This window comes from Calonectris borealis, chromosome 10 (genome assembly GCF_964195595.1).
Source record: "Calonectris borealis chromosome 10, bCalBor7.hap1.2, whole genome shotgun sequence".
In the NCBI taxonomy this organism is placed as follows: domain Eukaryota; kingdom Metazoa; phylum Chordata; class Aves; order Procellariiformes; family Procellariidae; genus Calonectris; species Calonectris borealis.
In genome coordinates, this window is record NC_134321.1 from 5,227,661 (window position 1) to 5,244,928 (window position 17,268).

Consider the following 17,268-nt stretch of genomic DNA (forward strand, 5'->3'; position numbering starts at 1 on the left):
AGGAGCTATCAGCCAAAACAGAAATTTGGTTTCAGTAGACACAAAGATTTCTGCTATTTAAACCTGTTGCCCATCATGAACTTAAGTCTTCTTAAAAATAGCTTTAGTCACTTTTATTGGTATAAACACCTAAATTGAGATCTAACAGCAAATAAGGATTGTGCTTGTCCATAATAACCTCAGCTGTGAAATCTACTCAGACACAAGACATACAACCTTCCACATACACAAGTTATTTGTCAGCAAAGCAGAATGCTGCCATTCTGAAACAATTACATACAGTAAAGGTTTTCAATATTTTATTAAAGAAAACAGTCAAAATGTACAAGTATTACCCAGGTTTGTAGATAACTTCCTATAAAGGCAGTAAAATATGAATTTCAATCTAGGTTTTAAAAACTGCTATAGTTGATTATTTTTAAAGTTGATATTTTAAAATCACGTTTCACAAATAGTTCTGAAATATTACCAAATGAATAGTGCAACAAGAAAATTGAAATTAGTTCTACACTGACTGCATGTCAAGCAAAAGTTATAAGTAACTGCTTCAAATACTCAAACCATTTGAGAATGAATGAACCCAACAGCTCCCACCAAAAACTGACTTCTGACCATATTAGGAACGTCCTCTTCTTGTTCTTCACTTAAAATCAAATAATAATAAAACAACACCTCTTGAGGTCATCAAAAATAACTTTAGTATAAAATTGTCTTGGCCCTTATCAAATATTACATGAGTAAAATTGTTAAGCCTTTATCAAAACAGACAGGAATAGGAAAACAAAAAAATGTCATGGCCTTAATCCGTATCTGTTGGAATCACGTCTAGAAACGTTAGAAGCAAGACCAGAAACTCGGAGCCCTGTTTTGTTTTTAAAAACCACACAATCACAAAGAAAAACAGCTTCTTACTGCCTAAGGTGTGGGGGTGTTCTGCTCAAGTACCTGTTCCCATAGACAGCAACCTTTTATGTTCTGAAGAGAGCATACGCAAAATATAGAAAAATAAATAAAATAGCTTCTTACAGCCTAAGGTTTGGGTGCTGGGTGGTGGTTTAGTATGTCCCCCACAGGTCACACTCTCTTGAGATCACATGCAGAAACATGGAAAATGATATCCATCTTTCTTTTTTAGAAAAAGAAAAGCCCCCCTACATCCCAAAGCTCTTGAGATCGCAAAGGATGGTGCCCTGGGTGCTCTGGATGCTTTGGCAGCATGGGAAGTGGGCTCGGAGACAGACCCTGAGCTCCTTATTGAAGATGAAGCAGAGGATGGGGTTGACCCCTGCCTGGGCAAACGTCATCCAGACGGAGGTGGTCAGGTAGACCTGGGGGATGGAGCTGGCCTTAATGAAGACCCGCAGGTAGCAGGCCACGATGTAGGGGGACCAGAGGAGCAGGAAGAGCAAGGTGATCATGTAGAACATCTTGCAGAGCCTCTTCTCCATTTTAAACTCCTCCAGCACCAGCAGCCTCTTGATTTGGCTGTGGGTGGCCTGCCTTATGCCCACGAGGGTGGGCGGCGTGGGCCCCCTGCCAAAGCCGGCCGTCCAGTTTGCAGCTGCTTGGCCAGTGGCTCCTGGCCCGTGGAAAGTCCAGTTTTGGCTGATGGCCGGTACCAGCTGGGCCGGCTTCATCTTGCGGTGGCCGTGGATGAAGAAGAGCAGCTTAATGTAGACCAAGTGGGTGGCGGCGATGACGGCCGCCAGCATGAGCATGAAGCCCAGCGTGTCGTTGGCCTTGACGTAGCGGTGCTCGAAGATGCACTGCTCCTCCTCCCGAATGAACTTGTAGGTGCCCACATCGAAGACGGGGGGGAAGGCCATGGCCATGGAGAGGGTCCACACCATGCACACCACAGCCAGGCAGGTCCAGCCCGTCATGCGCTTGGCGTAGAAGCGGTGGTGGGCGATGGCCATGTAGCGTGTGACCCCCACGCAGAAGAGCAGGAAGGCAGCGTGGAAGCAGAAGAGCACGGCCAGGAAGGCCAGCACCTTGCAGCTGAGGGGCCCGTGGGGCCAGGCGGCCCCGCTGCGCACCGACAGCATGACGAAGGGGAAGCAGGCCAGCGAGCGGAGCCCGTCGGCCAGGCAGAGGTCCAGCAGCAGGTAGTACGGGGCGCGGTGCAGGTGCCGGTCCTTGAGGATGAGCCAGGCGAAGAGCACGTTGCCCGCCAGGCTCACGCAGAGGATCAAGCCCAGGGTGGCCAGCTTCAGCCCGGAGGCGCTCAGCAGGCCGCCGGCGCTGGGCAGGTGCGGGCTGCTGCTGCTCCCCAGCTCGCTGCTGTTCGCCATCGGGTCCCTCCTCCTCCTCCTCGGCGGGGCCGCGCAGGCAGGGCCGGGGTCTCAGCGCCGGGGCAGCGCGCCGGGGCCGAGGGCCGCGCCGCCCGGTGCCCCCATGCCCGCCGCCGCCGTCCTCCCCCCGCCGCCGCCGCCAACGCCGCCGCCGCCGCCCCGGCCGCTCCGGCGACGCGGGGCGCTGCCGGCGCGCTCCCCGCGGGCCATGCGGCTCCCCCGCCCCGCGGCCGCGCTAGGGCCGCGCCCGGCGCCGCCGCCGCCCCATGGGGATGGGGGATGCGCTGGGTGGGGGGGGCGAGGCGCGGAGCGGCGCGGAGCCACCCCCTTACCGCCGGCGAGCTGCTCCTCCGCGCCGGGCGAGGGGCCGGCCGAGCCTGCGCACAGCGGCGGCGGCTCTGCCCAGCTCCCGCCGAGGACAATGGGGTAAATCCCCCTCGCTCCTTCTTCCCTTCCCTTCCCTCCTCCTCCTCCTTCCCTCCGCCCTGCCTCCGCCCCCCGCGCAGCCCGGCCCCTGCGGAGCGCGGGGCTGAGTCACGCGCGCAGCGTCGCGGAGCGGCGCGGAGGTCCCGCTGCCGCAGCGGGGCTGGGAGCGGAGCCGGGGGCCCCGCCGGCCCCCGCCCTTCTCCCGCCGCCGCGGGGCGGAGCGGGGGGGATGCGGCGGCGGGGGTGGGTGCCGGGATGGGGCTCGGGGGCACCCGGGGTGAGCGCGGGCATCCCTGCGGCGCCGGGGTGGGCTGGGGTGCGGTGTCCGGCCGCTGCTGCCGTCCCGCTGCGGTGTGGCGGGGAGAGCCCCCGCGTCCCCTCCTGGAGGCGGAGGGGTGAAGCCGTTTATAGCTTATGGAGCTGATGTATGTGTGCGCATGACACAGGTGTATATATGCCCATATACACGCGTATTGATACCTACCGCATGCATGTATTGATCCAGTATATCCATACATTAGTGATAAACCTGTGTCACGCTCACCAGTGTGCTTTTGCTAGATTTACCTGTACCAAATAGCCACTTAACTCTCTCTGCACGCAGGGGAGGCAAGTCCAGTAGCGCCTGTTGCAGCGGCGCGTCCGGGCGCGGTCCCTTGCTGAGCAGGGAGGTTGGCAGGGGAAGGAGGTTTGCAGCAAGCTCGCATGGCAGATGTTTCAGTGTGAACATCAAGGAAAAGCTGCCTCTGCAAGTCAGGAGCCAGAGATTTGGGGTCTGACATGGGGTTCCTAAGAAGACAGAAGGGGAAGGGAGATGGCAAAAGGTCCCTAACCCACATGGATGCTTTCTGCGTTCCTGCGTTGTGCAGGGGCTTACCCAGCTCCCAGGCTCAGTTACACAGAGCCCACAGAGGGCTGGCCAGGTTTTTGTGAGCTAGGTAAAACACCTTTGGCCTAACTAGCACAGAGCTGCTGCTGATGAACCCGTAGCGTTGGTGCGGGTTTATAACGGGCAGTTTAATTAACGTAGGCTGGTGAGACGCCGATCCTTGTGCTCTTCCACTTTGCCATCCTTGTGTATGTAGGGCAAGGCCTCTCTGTGTGCCTTGTAAGGCACGCACCACCGTGCGGCCCTGGGCTCGCTGGAGATGCTAATGCAATTATCATACTATTACTGAGTTTCCTTGATGGCCTCTTGTGAAGGACACATCTGAAATCCTTTTTGAGCATTCTATTAAAAGCCATCAGTAAATTCAGCGTTATTCCAGAAACGATAGCAATTAAATTGTCTGCATCAGCCCCAAAAGCTGATGTCGGAGGAGCAGCTTTTGAGCAGATCTTTCTGGCTGGTTTCGGAAAGTCTCACTGCATCTGGCGGGGGCCAGGCGCTGACCTCAATCGTGCCACCAGCCATCCAGAGCAGCTCTGCTGAACTCCTGCCATTTAAACAGTGGTGGAACCAAAACCAGGCTTTGGCTGAAAGATGTGTTGAGGGAAATCTGTATCACACGCAGGATTTCATTTGCCTGTGGATCTGGTTTGTATCTGTTATTTATTGCTAGCATTAGGAGAGCAAAGAAATCCAGAGAGGGAGGAAAAAAGTGGCAGATAATTGAGGCTGCTTTTTGCTTCCTACCAGTACATCTGAGCTGTTTTCAGTTGTTAGGTTTCTCATTTGCACCGAAGTTTTACTGTGACAGAGAATTGCCCACGGGTTGTTCAGTGCTTTGTGCAATTTTCAAGGCGTTTCTCACATTCGTGCAGTGACTTGAGCGCCGGGTGCTCGGTGTCCCCTCAGCAGTCCTGTCACCGGCGTCAGGAGCGGTGTCTTTTGGAGGAGCTGGGGACACTGCGTACCTCGCTTGCCCCCAGTGCAGCACGGGACTGCGTTGACAGAGTCTCCCACGGCAGGGTGCCAGCAGCCACAGCGCTTTGCCAAGCATGAGTACGAGGATCGGTTGTCCTTGGGGTGCGTGGGTTTTCGGAAGAGCAGAGGAGACCTTATGGCCCGTGTTAGCTCTGTGATCTCTGCCACCAAGTGAGCAAAAGGGAATAACACACCTGCTTCCCTCCTCCGTGCCTGCGGGTAGGGTTTCTCCTCTCCCTGAACGCTCGCCAGCGCAGCTGAGCTGGCTCAGGAGCTGCCGTAATTCACTGCTGTCTTGCCAGGCCAGCAGCAAATTGCTAGCTCATCTTTCTCCCACCTGTAGTGAGGGGAGAGCAGGCAGGGAATGGTGTTTCATCCATCTTCCCAGGCCTGCTTCCCTGCGGGGGCTGCTATGTAGTGCTATGGATGGAGTCAGCCAGGAATTTGGGGCCAGCTTCCTTGCGGGGCTGGCTGAGAGGTGCAATGCTAAAGGACCAGCTAAAAGGAATGGGGAAAACAAGGGGCAGGGGGTTAACAGTCTTCATACAAGCAGGCTCCTCGCCTCCCAAAGGGGCTGACATGGGGTTAGACCCACCAGGATAACTCTGCCTGTTAGTTACACCCCAGCACTTGTTCTTATCTCCCTGCCTGCTCCCTGCCAGGGGAAGAGCCCCAGCCAGGTGCCCCGTGGAGGCAGGGCATGCCTGCACCTCGGGGTCCTTCACCTCCTCTTTGCATCAGACTCATCAGGTTCAACCAAGTTCCTCACCCAGTCTCAGTCTCAGTTTGGGCGTTAGGACAGTGCCACATTTACAGTATTTGACTAAAAAAGTGAGAAATAGGGTATATAGTAACCTCTCTGCTGTTGCAGAGCTGCTCCGGGAGCTCTTCCAGCCCGCAGGGACTGCGGTGCCTGGGGAGGTGTCCACTGTTAAGAGTCAAAGGAGCTGCAGGGGCTGCCCCGACATCCCCACAGCGAAGCCTTCGCCCTCGGTGCTGCTCGGCTCTGCCAGGCATCCAACCCCCAGCCAAGCGGGAGCACCTTTGTGCAGGGGTGTATCCCTGGACACGGCACGGCACTGGAACACCGGGCTGCTGCCCCCGGTGCCCAGGCAGAGGCTGAAAACACTGGGTGTATATTGATTTGGGCATAGCCGGACAAAAGCCAGATCCATCGCAGCAGTCGTGGGGAACAGGTAATTTCCAGAGATTGTAATGAGTGCGTTAAGCTATTTCCCTTTCTCACTTCAATCACTTTCACAAAATGAGTTTAATGAAGAGCTATTCTGTGCTTACAAAATGGTGCTGCACAAGCTAGATGGATTCCTCTGACCTTTCAGTGTGCTTTACTTGAATTGGCTGCCTCTTCACGTTCTCTGCTCGCTGCCTCGAGCGGGAAAGACAGCTGAAATACCAACTCTTACAGAAAATACTGTGGCATATTGCCTTCTTTCCACCAGTCACCGGTATTTTTCCCGAAGCCTTAGCTGTTTATTATTGGTGGTGTCATTTGTGTTCTTGTGTCTGGGAGCTCTGCACAATGTTTCTGGAAGGAGAAGTGTCCGGTATCCTTGGTACTACTGTAGTAGAAATCAGTGTTATCTCTGGTGTGACATAAGGGAAGAAGTAGGAAATGTCTGGACATGCCCGAAGGACAAACCCAGAGCCCCTCCATGGCCGAGATGCCACTGGGAAGCAGGACAGGTAAGAGCAGTCAGCCAAAACAGTTTTGCCATCACACATAATTCAGGCAAGCAGAAGTTTTCAGGCTTAGTAATCAAGGAGATGCAAAGGTCAGTCTGGAACAGAAAGGGATAACGGAGGCTTGAGTCGGATGCTGGCACAAGGAAGATTTGGATCCTCCTTCCCAGCTTCCTGTAATTCCCAGGCAGCTCTCCGGATGACATTCATTATTTGTGTTATCTTTGCACCTAACGGAGTGAGTCAGGGACCAGGGTGCTACATAAGCAAAACAAAAAGCTGTCCCTTTTCCAAGGGAACTTAAAATCCAACTGTGAGATGGGAGAGAGAGCCGATATGAACCCTAGAGAGCGAACAGCGAGGCTGCAGCCTAGGGAATGGCATCGGTGTAACTGTGGCCATCGCTCATCCCTGCAAAGGGAGGAGGGAGTGCAGAGAGAGAATGAGGTAGGTTTGTGGGTGTTTACAAGGATCATGATAATACTTTGTGACAACGACAGAACAGCAGATGACACATTAAGGTAATGTTTGGGCACCGGCTAACATGAAAAACAGTGTGAGAAGTTTTAAGTCTGCAAAATTTACAGTACTACCCAAATTAACTGCTTTGCACAGAGTCATGCTTGCCCTCTGTAACTGGGGCGCAGCCATGGTACATGCCAGTGAAATGAAGACAGATTTAAACCAACGCTGGAAAACCCCCACCCTACCTCTCGCTTGCAGAGGGTCCAGATGTCAGGTTGGGGATGGGGCACTGGGGACTGCCATCAGGTCGGGAAGAGCGCGGGCAAGCAGAGGCTGGATCTGTGTTCAGCAGAACACTAATGAAACATTTTGGATGTGTTTTTGTTCACGGAAGTATTAGCACGGTCGTGCAAAATGTGCAGATGACACCGAAGCGGATGAGAGTACGAATGCCACTGCTGAATCCCGATTTCCTGGATGGCAGCAGAGGATCTGCAGGCGAACAGTCACATAGCTGCAGCTATCTGGCAGGGAGGTATCTGACAGCTAGCTATCACATCTTTCAAGGGCTTATTCCTGGCTGTTTAATACTTCATCTGCTCTCTTGGGGAGGGAGGAGAGAAGAACGGAGGAGTATATTTGGCACAGCAGGGAAGTGGACTCGGGTCTTTTCGATCCCTTAGTGCTGTGCTGTTGCAGAGGGAGAGAAAACCTCCTTCCACAGCGGTACTAATCCTCCTCCACAGCGAGCTGAACGTTTTGAACTTGAACAACTCCTCTCATTTTTCCCCCATGTGACTGTGAGTCAGGCTGAGCTTCTCTATTCTTCTCCATAATTGAGTAGGAGATTATTTTGACTGGAAATAACCAGACACAGGTATCATGGCTGTGAATGCCTCCATGCATGCCACTTGCTAAAAGTTCTGTAGCCTTCTGCAAAGGGAGCTGGTCTTTAAAGACCTTGCTCAATAGAGAGAGAAGAAAAGCAGAGGGGAAGAATAGCTCCTTCCTGCTCACTTCTGTCGCTGGCTCTGCTAAACTGAACCCACTGAATTGTTGGTGACATGCCGTTCTTCAGAAGCAGCTCTTTTGTGGAAGAGCTTCCCTGTGACATGGGGAATAGCCGCAGTGAGATAGGAAATATCCCTGACATGATGGCTTTCTACAGGAGCTTGTAGCTGCGATTCCAGTCCCACGGACATGCCGAGAAAGCTACAAAAAGCCATTCCTCTAAAATCTCCGGGGGAACCTCCCCAGGCACAGCTTTTCCTGTTCCTTCTCTTCCTCTCTCCATAGTTCTCTCTCACGGGATACAGACCATCTCCTTGGGTTGCACTTCCCACCCTCTGCCCTGGAGGCAGGGAGTGACCCGAGGAGCGCAGGGCGAGGGAGAAGCGGATGCAATGTGAAGCCGTGTCAGGGCGCATGGCTTGCTCCGCTGCCGTGGCAGGTGATGCTGGAGATGCCATGCCCTGCTGGTTTCGGCTCTCGGTGGGTACCAGGGAGGTGGCTGCAGCCCTCCTCAGGGCTGAGTTTTAGCTACGCGCTCTCCTACTAGCAAAGCTGGATACTAAGAAGCATTTCACAAGATCAGGCTTTCTCCACTTTATACGTAAGTGGGATTGCTTCAGGCTGTTGAACCGGCCTGCTGCAGACTAGCCAACCCCAGAAGTTTTATCTGTGCTGTAGCAACCTCAAGCCACTGCTGTTCTGCTTGTGCATCTAATGTCTCAGCTGCTTACTGAGGAGCTAATGAGCTTTTGGAGATACATGGGTGCTATAAACTCCTTAGGCCGGAGATAAGCAGCTTATTGCCTTTAGGAGCCCTGCCAGCTCTTGGCTCTGCCGCTGTGCTGCTTCTCAGGCCCCAAGTTCTTCATTAGCAGGAGGGGTTATAAAGTCTTGCAATAAATAAGTGTATTCCTAATTACGTGCATACACATGTGTGCTGCAGCCGTCTCCACGGGCTGAGGTAAAACCTGGCAGCAGGACAAAAAGGCAACAACAGGCTTTACATGCTGTGTTGTCACGTCTCCCTGCGTGACTGACTTCAACCCTTGCAGACTGCCTTCCCTGCACGGGGGCTGCGCATCTCGTTGGTACAGGATGAAACCACCACCCTCGTCATGGTGAAATGGCCTTTGGCACCCAACAGCAAATTCACCATGGACGGCGTGGGCAGCTTCAGAACAAAAGGTGGCTGTTTTGATTATGAAACAACTTATTTCCATTGCTATCCTTTCTCTGCTTTTGGATAGACCTACTATGAACGCCTGTCTAGAAAATTCGCTGGGTTAAAAAAAAAAAAAAAGTAGTAATGCACAACTGAAAGTTCATTTTCAAAGTCACTGTGAAAGCAGGTTTTTATTTCCTTAGTATGAATTCAGCCCTTGCTGTTCTCCACTCGCTGTCTACAGTGTCTGCCATCAAAAGCAATCCTGCTGCAAATGGTCAACAGGCTGCCTTGTTACTCTTACTAAATGCTAAAGAGAGACTTCAAATAAAATCTGCTTGACTAGTCAAAGCGTCTTCATCTTCATTGTGTATTTTACTTTTCCCTCCCCCTTTTACATATTACCCAGGTATAAATTAGCCCAACAGCACTCTTTCAAGGTATAACTAGGAACATAATTTGGTATGCAACTCTCAAATTTTTGTTTAGTTCCTCTCCTTGGAGCAGTTTTGGAATTAATCTAATCATCGGGAAGTGTTATTTGAGGTGCTGGAAGTACCTTCTGATACTGTCTTTCAACTTGAGTAAATCTGAAAACTGATTTCTTTGCTGCTCTATTGTCCTTATATATTACCTTTCCTGTTGGTTTATACCTGTGCACATCTTAGACTGAAGCCAGAACTACTCTCTCATTTTGGCACTCGGTGCAAATGGATATCCCCTCCTTGCCTATGGCTCCTTCCCCCTTCACAGCTGGTTGAAATGAAAGGATGAACAATGCAAAAACCTTCAATCTGACTAAACCTGTGAGATTTAACAATATCAGAGAGTCCACGAACACTAGTCGAATGCTAAATTCTTCGTTAAAGGGGTGTTGTCTGTTTAGATAAAGCCCTTGCCAGGGTGTTGGAGCGGGATAATAATCCAGCAGCGTATTCCCGTGACTGGGAGCAGTGGTTCGGAGGTCCGCTCAACGGTCTCCACCACTGCTGCTGAAGCAGTACAAACAGTTCAGCATTACGTCTGGAATTCAAATCAAGCCATCACCGGCTTCATGTTCAAGGGCTGAAAGTCACTAACCAACCCTTCTGTATTTAAATTACTTCTTCAACACAGGCGTTCTCTCATCGTTTAATTTTGAACTATAGAAATAGCACGTAAAAAGGTTTTGCAGTTTAGAAGTGTTCATGGGTCTCAACCAACTTTGTGGGCTAAGTAAAGCATGAGAAACATTTTTTACCATGCTATCCTATCAACTGAGCTTTTAAGGCTGATGAAAAGGAATCTATTATTTTAATAGCGCTTTCTCTCTGGTAAAAGGTCTTGCTAACTTACTGAAGCAGAGCTTGAAATAACAGATAAAAACTGTCAGAAAAGCTGTGAGCTGAGTGAAAATTGTGACCAAAATCTGAGCCTACCCAAAACCTGAGTTTGGTACCAAAATGCCCCAGGACTCCTCGGATCATCATGCAAGCTGTTAAGGATAACAAACAGCTTATTTGTGTGGGGTTGGGTTGATTTTTTTCTTGCTTGTTCCTTTTGTGTGAAGGGTTTTTCTTTGGGAGGGTTGGGTGGTTTAATTTTTTATTTATTTGGCCTTTTGCTCTTGTGTTTTATCTAATAAAGTTCACTTCAGTGATGCAGGGCTGATGAGGGAAAACCTCCCAGAACTGTGTTAAACCTGAAGTCTTCATACCTGAGAGCAGCAGGGTATGGGCTTTTGGGAAGATCCAAGAGGATTTCACATTCTTTGTGATCTTGAAAAAAATTATTGTGGTTAAATAAAAACAAAGCTTAGGGAAAAAAAAAAGACATTGGTTATGCGCATAGTACAAAAGCCTTGTAGAAAGCCTCTGTATATCATTTGAATGCCAACTGAATTACCTTACAATAAGGACGTGATGATTGGGAGGACCATGGAGAGCTGTATGAATTTCATCCATGCAATGCGTGAGTCCAGCCTGGGAAACAAACCTCATCTGCCAAGTTCTGTAGGGCCATTTGCAGCTTTTCTTCTCGAAGGAGGGACCCGGCTCTGCTACCAATAAATAAAGTGGGAATTTTGATGTTGATTTTAAAGGGAGCTAATGTGACTAATTAAATGTTTGTATTTTTTAAGCACTAACTGTTTTTTGATGGTCGTTTAGAGACTTCGAGAAAGTCGATAATTTTGATGAAATAAGACTGTAGACTCCAGAACAAAGTCCACATGGAATCCGTGATGTTGCTAGGATACAGCTATTAGTATTTTCAGTGGCTGGGGTATTTTTTTGGTGTGGTTTTTTTTAATAGAGTCAGCTTAACCTTTCTTACAAACAGTAGAAGAATACGTGACTGCCTGATCCCATTTACATGACGCTCCCTCAATTTACAGTAACGAAGCCAAACTTGACCCATTACTTTCAGCCACTTTTATTTGTGAAGAAGAAACACAAAGAGTAATTCTGACCTGAGCTATAGGGAGCACATTTTATGTGAATCTTGATTTTTTAAAATAATGTGCAGGATTTTCTCCCTGTGGGTGTTACATTGCTGAAGTCAGTCTCCCTCTAGTGGTTTATTTCCAGAGGGGCCCTTGGCTTTGCTGGCTTGGATGGGCACAGAATTTGCTGGACTGTGATGCAAAAAGTTGCGTGACCCCTATGAGCTGAACCATAGAGCAGCGTTGAACTCATAATTTGGAAGATGTGAACATAAAACCTATAAAAATATTATTTTCTGTGTTTTTTTCTATTTTAGAATTTATTTATTTTTTACAATATCCATAGTAGATGAGGCTTTGAATCCCAGGCCTACTCTGCGGTACAGGCTAACATGGTTTGCTCCGTGTGTAGGATGTGACTCTTGCACATTGTTTCCTTTAGCTGTATACTGGGATGCCTGTAAAAAAAGATCAGTATTTAAGCTCATGTTCCACATCAAAGCCAATGCCAGATGCCGTGCCAATAACATTCCTTTTGGTTTAATATAACACAGAATAGCATTGTGGATAATGCTATTTTGGGATGCCCATGTTTGGGGAAGTGATATCTAAGTGAAACACACTGCAGATATTTTACTGGGAAATATGGAGAAGAAAGCTGTTTGGAGCTTGTTTCCAACATATAACTTAGATTTGAGGTCTGTCAGGTGTCTTGCATTTATGCCCCTGACCTCAACCTTTGCTGGGCATCTCTCTCTTTAGCACCTGAGATAGCTCCAGCGCCTTACAAGCATGGGGAACGGGAAGGGGGAGGGATGAAAGCAGAAGCCTAGTATCCAAAGGTAAGAAAGAAATTCAAGTCTCATAATACCCAATGCACGGATTGGATGCTCAGTCAAGCCAGTTCAGCTCCCCGAAGATGGCTAGGTAAAGAATAAAGGTCTAATCTAAAGCATATTTAAGTCAATACATGCCTTTACTTAACTGTATAGGGCTTTGGATGAGGCTCAGCCTCCCTTCACAAGCAATGGTAACCGAAGAGAGCTGTGGTTCTGCAGTGCATCAAAGATCCTGAAAGACTGATGTCGCTCCAGCTAGCGCACAACTCTGAGGTGGGTAGAGGACTGGTACTGCCTTCTTCATGTTCACACCTGGCAGAAGTCCGTCCTGTGATGTGCTTTTTCATATACCAGAGGAGCTATTTGGCCTTGGTTTTTCCTTTATAAACTGTAAAGAGAGAAAGCTTGGTGAAATTTAGGATTACCTGCCCTGGAAGTGAGCAAGCTCCCATTCAGTTTTCACAGGCCCCTGGACCCGGAGCTTATGAGATGCCATCACCTTCCTGTGAAGCACTCTACAGTGTGTTCAGTTGTGTAACAACTTTAAGGGTAAGTTTTTACTTTTGTTTGACTTCTTTTACTTAATGCTCAGCTTCTATTGGGCAATCAGGAATCTTGATCCCGTGGGAGACTGATTAAAACACTTTCCTTTGGAAGCTGCTCTGTAAAAACGCTGCAGAGTGTTTCCCAGGATAGTGATTTTGGAGCCAATTTTGTCTTTCATTTTTCTTTTCACTTCTCAGGCTGAAGTTTCCACACAGTCTCCTGGCCAAAGGCGATTTGATTTTGTTTATAGGACTATTCCATTAATTTTTTTTATATTAAAAATACGCATTTACTCCTAGCATGTCGAACAAAATTCTTGCACTTTTTAACAGCTCCACAGTTAAAAAAGCAGATGTACAAATTCAGTATGCACATCGTCCTCTCTGAGATTTGTTCTAGCATCACTCACAGACAGTAAGTTAATAGGAGTCCTATGTTTACAGAGGGGACATGGACACTTACAGGATGCCCATGAACACATGAACTGGCTTTACTTTTATGTAATTATATAGATTTTTTTTTAGACTTGCACAATGCATATGTAGGAACTTTTTTAGTAAGGAAGGAAAGGATCTACTTGAACTGCACTTCTTTTTGGACCAGTGAATGTCAATTGTACAAGCTAAGGAAAGGTTCCTCTGCCCGTTTGATTTTGGTAGGTTCATGCCTTTGAAGGAAGACTTCAGTGAAGGGGAGTTTGCAGGAACCAGCTGTGTGAGGAGCCTCTCCCATGGAGCGGTGCTCGGTACTGTGCATGAAACTTTCCGTCCCAGGCAGGACTGGACGCAAGCCTGCCAGAAAAACAGGGGCAGTGAGCCAGTTTGTTTTTAACAAAACAAAGTTATGCAATATCATTTAGTTCTGACACGTTCCCAATATGCAGCAAATGAAGAACTCACTAAATACAGTATATCTCTGGCCATATCATTTGAATATAACTTGTTTCCATGGCAACCTCTGCTTAACAGCTTGGCTGATATGAAATCATTCCTAGATGAGGGAGCTTTTGCCAAAAGCGTTGGGATTCAACACTTTTAATATCATGTTTTAGGTTTTAAAAAACATTTATTTAAGCCTCTGGAAGCAAATATCAAATAAAATCCCTTCATCCTCACCTCTGCTTCAGCTCTCGGTTGATCAGTTTATCTTCCTGGGAACCTCTCAGAAGCAGCTCTTGTGTTATTTAATATGCTTCTGAAGTGCCAGGCAGTGTTTCAAGAGCAAGCGATCGTGACACCAGCGTTTGGTAGAGAAATTACATTTCATGGCTGTTGGCTCAGCCTGCGAGGCAGCAGGGCAGCAGCAGCAGCAGCTGGGCACAGCAGCCAAGGCTTGTGCTCGAGCCATCCCTCAAGTCCGTGAAGTGCTCCAACTAGCTCTGTCTCGGAGTAAAAAAGAGGAGCTTCAGCTGGAGAGAGGTATAGCCCAACATTCCCTGCAGTTCATTTTCTATCAGGAGCACTGAACAAACAAAACCTGGTTATCTGTTGGATGTTTTCTAAGGTTTTGTACCCATCACCTCGGAAATAGCTGTGGAACACTTCCAGTGTGGAAATAAATATGACTGCTCATATGGTGCTTGTTCCCTTCCTCCCTTCCAGGTGCTACACTGCATTAGAATATAGCTAAAATAAGGCTAATGCTTTCCTAATGTTTCTCATGTACACAGGCATTGCAGTTGCCACAGTGATGGTACACAACTGCCAGTGGCGGTTTTAAGAAGCAGTCTGCCCCTCCGAACCGCCGTTGCTTTGTATCACGGGAACTCCCTGCACTAGCTGGGAGCAGGGGCTATGGGAACAGCTACTGGAACAGGCAAATAACGTTTCAAGCATATGTAACATACCCATTGCTGTCAAGATTTTGGGATCAGCAAGGATTATAAGAGTAGGGATTTAAATCTCAAGTAAAACCATGGGAAGAGTTATGAAGTATTCATTGTTTCTTCCCCCCGTAATATGCCTGCTTCAGCTCTAACTAGCCCCAACGTGGAGTGGCTTGGGCCTTTGCTGTGGCAAAGAGGTTCAGGTGCTTGAAACTGGGTGCAGAAAAGCAGTGCTAGAAGCACACAGAATGGGGCAGAACAATATTGCCCACTGCAAGGTTTTTTTTTCTCCCCCAGTCGTTACCTTGGAAATTTTCAGCTGTTACCCATCTGAAATCAGCTGAGCTAAACTACTGGCTGACTCCTGCTCTTGGCCACACAGTCCTGCTTTATAAGGCCCTAGCAGAAAATTATCTGATTACCTGGAGAATTCTGCAAGCAAAAGGAGGATGTGGCTGGGAGAAGGCATAAGGAATGGAGCCAGGAGCCCCTTCCATGATGGTGAGCTTTAAGCAACTCATCTCACCTTTTCACCATCTTGTAGCACAGGGCTGCACCATAACACAGTTTGTTTATGGTAAATCTGCTTGAGAAGGTACAAAAGCACAGGAGAAGGCATCACCGGGGTTTCTTTAAAAAGGAACCTTCCAGATATATGGCAAATATCAATAAAATACTTTTTAAAATAAAGCCATATAAATATCTCTCTGAAAATGCTATTAATTTCCTGGGATTTTTAATCTCTGAATGGATTTTGTTCAAGATGTGCTGGCAGCATGAGGTGGCTAAGCAGAATCACGGGGTTGTTCTCACCATCGTTTTTCCTTGTGAGATCCATCTCAGGAGACTGGTTTTTCCCTCTGTGTCACAACTTCTTAGAAATCTCTGTAGGCAAAGGATGTGCTAATTCAATGCATCCTGTGATTGCCCTTCCTCCACAACCAGTTTAATTTATTGTTAGTTGAGATTCTCACAATATACCTTGTGCCACTGTGAAGCCTGTTATTGACTGATGTAAACAAGAAATAAATGGAGGCTTTACGTGTCTCATTTGGAATAACGATACAGGCTCTGCCGCCTGGTACTCGCTCCATGTCTCGGAGGTGTGGGCGTTGTACTTCTATATTGTTCCTTGCAGCTCAGATTGTTTATAACAGAATAATTTGTTTTTAACCTGAGCTATAACATTTAAATGATGAGCAGCTCTCTAATAGTGGAATCTGGAGGTTTTTACTGAAGCGTGTGGTTCCCATCAGAGGCATTTGGATTCAAAGTTAGTTAGTTTTTGTAATATACTCTAGTGGGTTTGGCCTTATTTCCAGAGTGATGCTGCTACACATCCAAAAATTAATACTTCACTGGCAACCTCATCAGAGGATGCCAAAGATGTATTAGGTGTGGAGGCTGTCAACAGCAGTCATGGAGACGAGATGTGGCCCTACAGGGTCGTAAGAAATTAGCACTCTCCTCCTCTCCTCCTGTCTTCTCCAACTCTTCTGAGAAAATCTGTGCCTAGATACAGCCATTTATTGTGGGTTTTTTTCAGGATTAACATTTTTGGTGGACTCATCATTAAAATAGAGAGAGAAAGCTTGGAGTGGGCATACCAATGAATTTTTAGATTCCAAGCTCTCCCAAACGGTCATTATCTTGCCTTCTATTTAAAGGGGAGTAAATTAAATTGCAAGAGAGAGTGCAACTGGTTTTCCAGATCTTATTTAATCTGGCTTAGCATTTAGCATTTTCCATCTGCACAACATATTCATTAACTTTTTTTGTTTCTTCATTGTCACCGTACAGACTGCTTTTTATGGGTGATCTCTGCCCTTTCTTACTGTTAGATTTTTATTTCTTTAAGGGAGTGTGTCTTTATTGATTTTTCTTTTACGGTGAAGTATATATAAAATTATTCACCCTACTAACTGGGCTTGCAAGGAAACCTATGTGATTCATGGTCTTTGATCCTGCTATCACTTCTGTGGGTGTTTAACCTTACTACTGTGCTTACTCCTGCTGGGGAGAATCTTAATTTTAAAAATATTATTATAAAAATAAGGTGAGGGTTTTAGCATATGTCCATGCTGGATTATGAGGAACATCTCCCTATAAAACCAAGCATGTAAATTAAATAGGCTGTAGAGAAGATAGATAAGTTATCCCCCCCCTTAAGTCTGGAAAGGTTGATTGTTGCGTTATCGTCTTCATCCGTGGTCAGTTTGCACGGTACTCATCCTTTCATTCTGTGAACATGTCACTGGTTTGTGTCCTAAAACTTGGATTTTTAGAGAGATTTAGTTTTCTGGTCAGCACTGCCAAGCCAAACTGAGCCCGGAGGTTGTTGTCTTCAGAGCCTCGGCAGCGGTGCGGCCTGTGCATGTGCAGGGAAGGTGCAGGGCGGTGGCATCGCTGCCTGCCCGCCCAAACGCTCTGTGGCGGCGGGTGCCTGCGGAGGTCTGACGGAGCAGATCGGCGCTTCCCCTCCCCTGTGCCCCGCAGGAGGGGCAGAGGCGTGGACAGGGGCGAGCACATACGATGGGCCTGGGTCAGGGCCCCTGCCTGCAGCCACCCGTGCCCTCAGGCGGGCCCTGCCGTCGCCATCGGTGTGGCTCCCTCCTCCCCTCACCCGTCTGTCCCCTTGTCTGTCCTTCCCGCCCCCCCCCCCGCCTTGTCCCTGCCTGTCCGCCCCTCCCCTGTCCCTCGTCCCGCTCAC

At 48.3% G+C, this 17,268-nt stretch overlaps 1 protein-coding gene across 1 annotated transcript; it reads right to left on the reverse strand.

Moving 5' to 3' along the window:
* Positions 1-282: 282 nt before the first annotated feature.
* On the reverse strand, positions 283-2,384 carry GPR27 (G protein-coupled receptor 27). Its single transcript, XM_075158443.1, has one exon. It carries the CDS (start codon positions 2,292-2,294, stop codon positions 1,152-1,154), a length of 1,143 nt encoding a protein of 380 aa, XP_075014544.1. The 5' UTR covers positions 2,295-2,384; the 3' UTR covers positions 283-1,151.
* Positions 2,385-17,268: the final 14,884 nt, after the last annotated feature.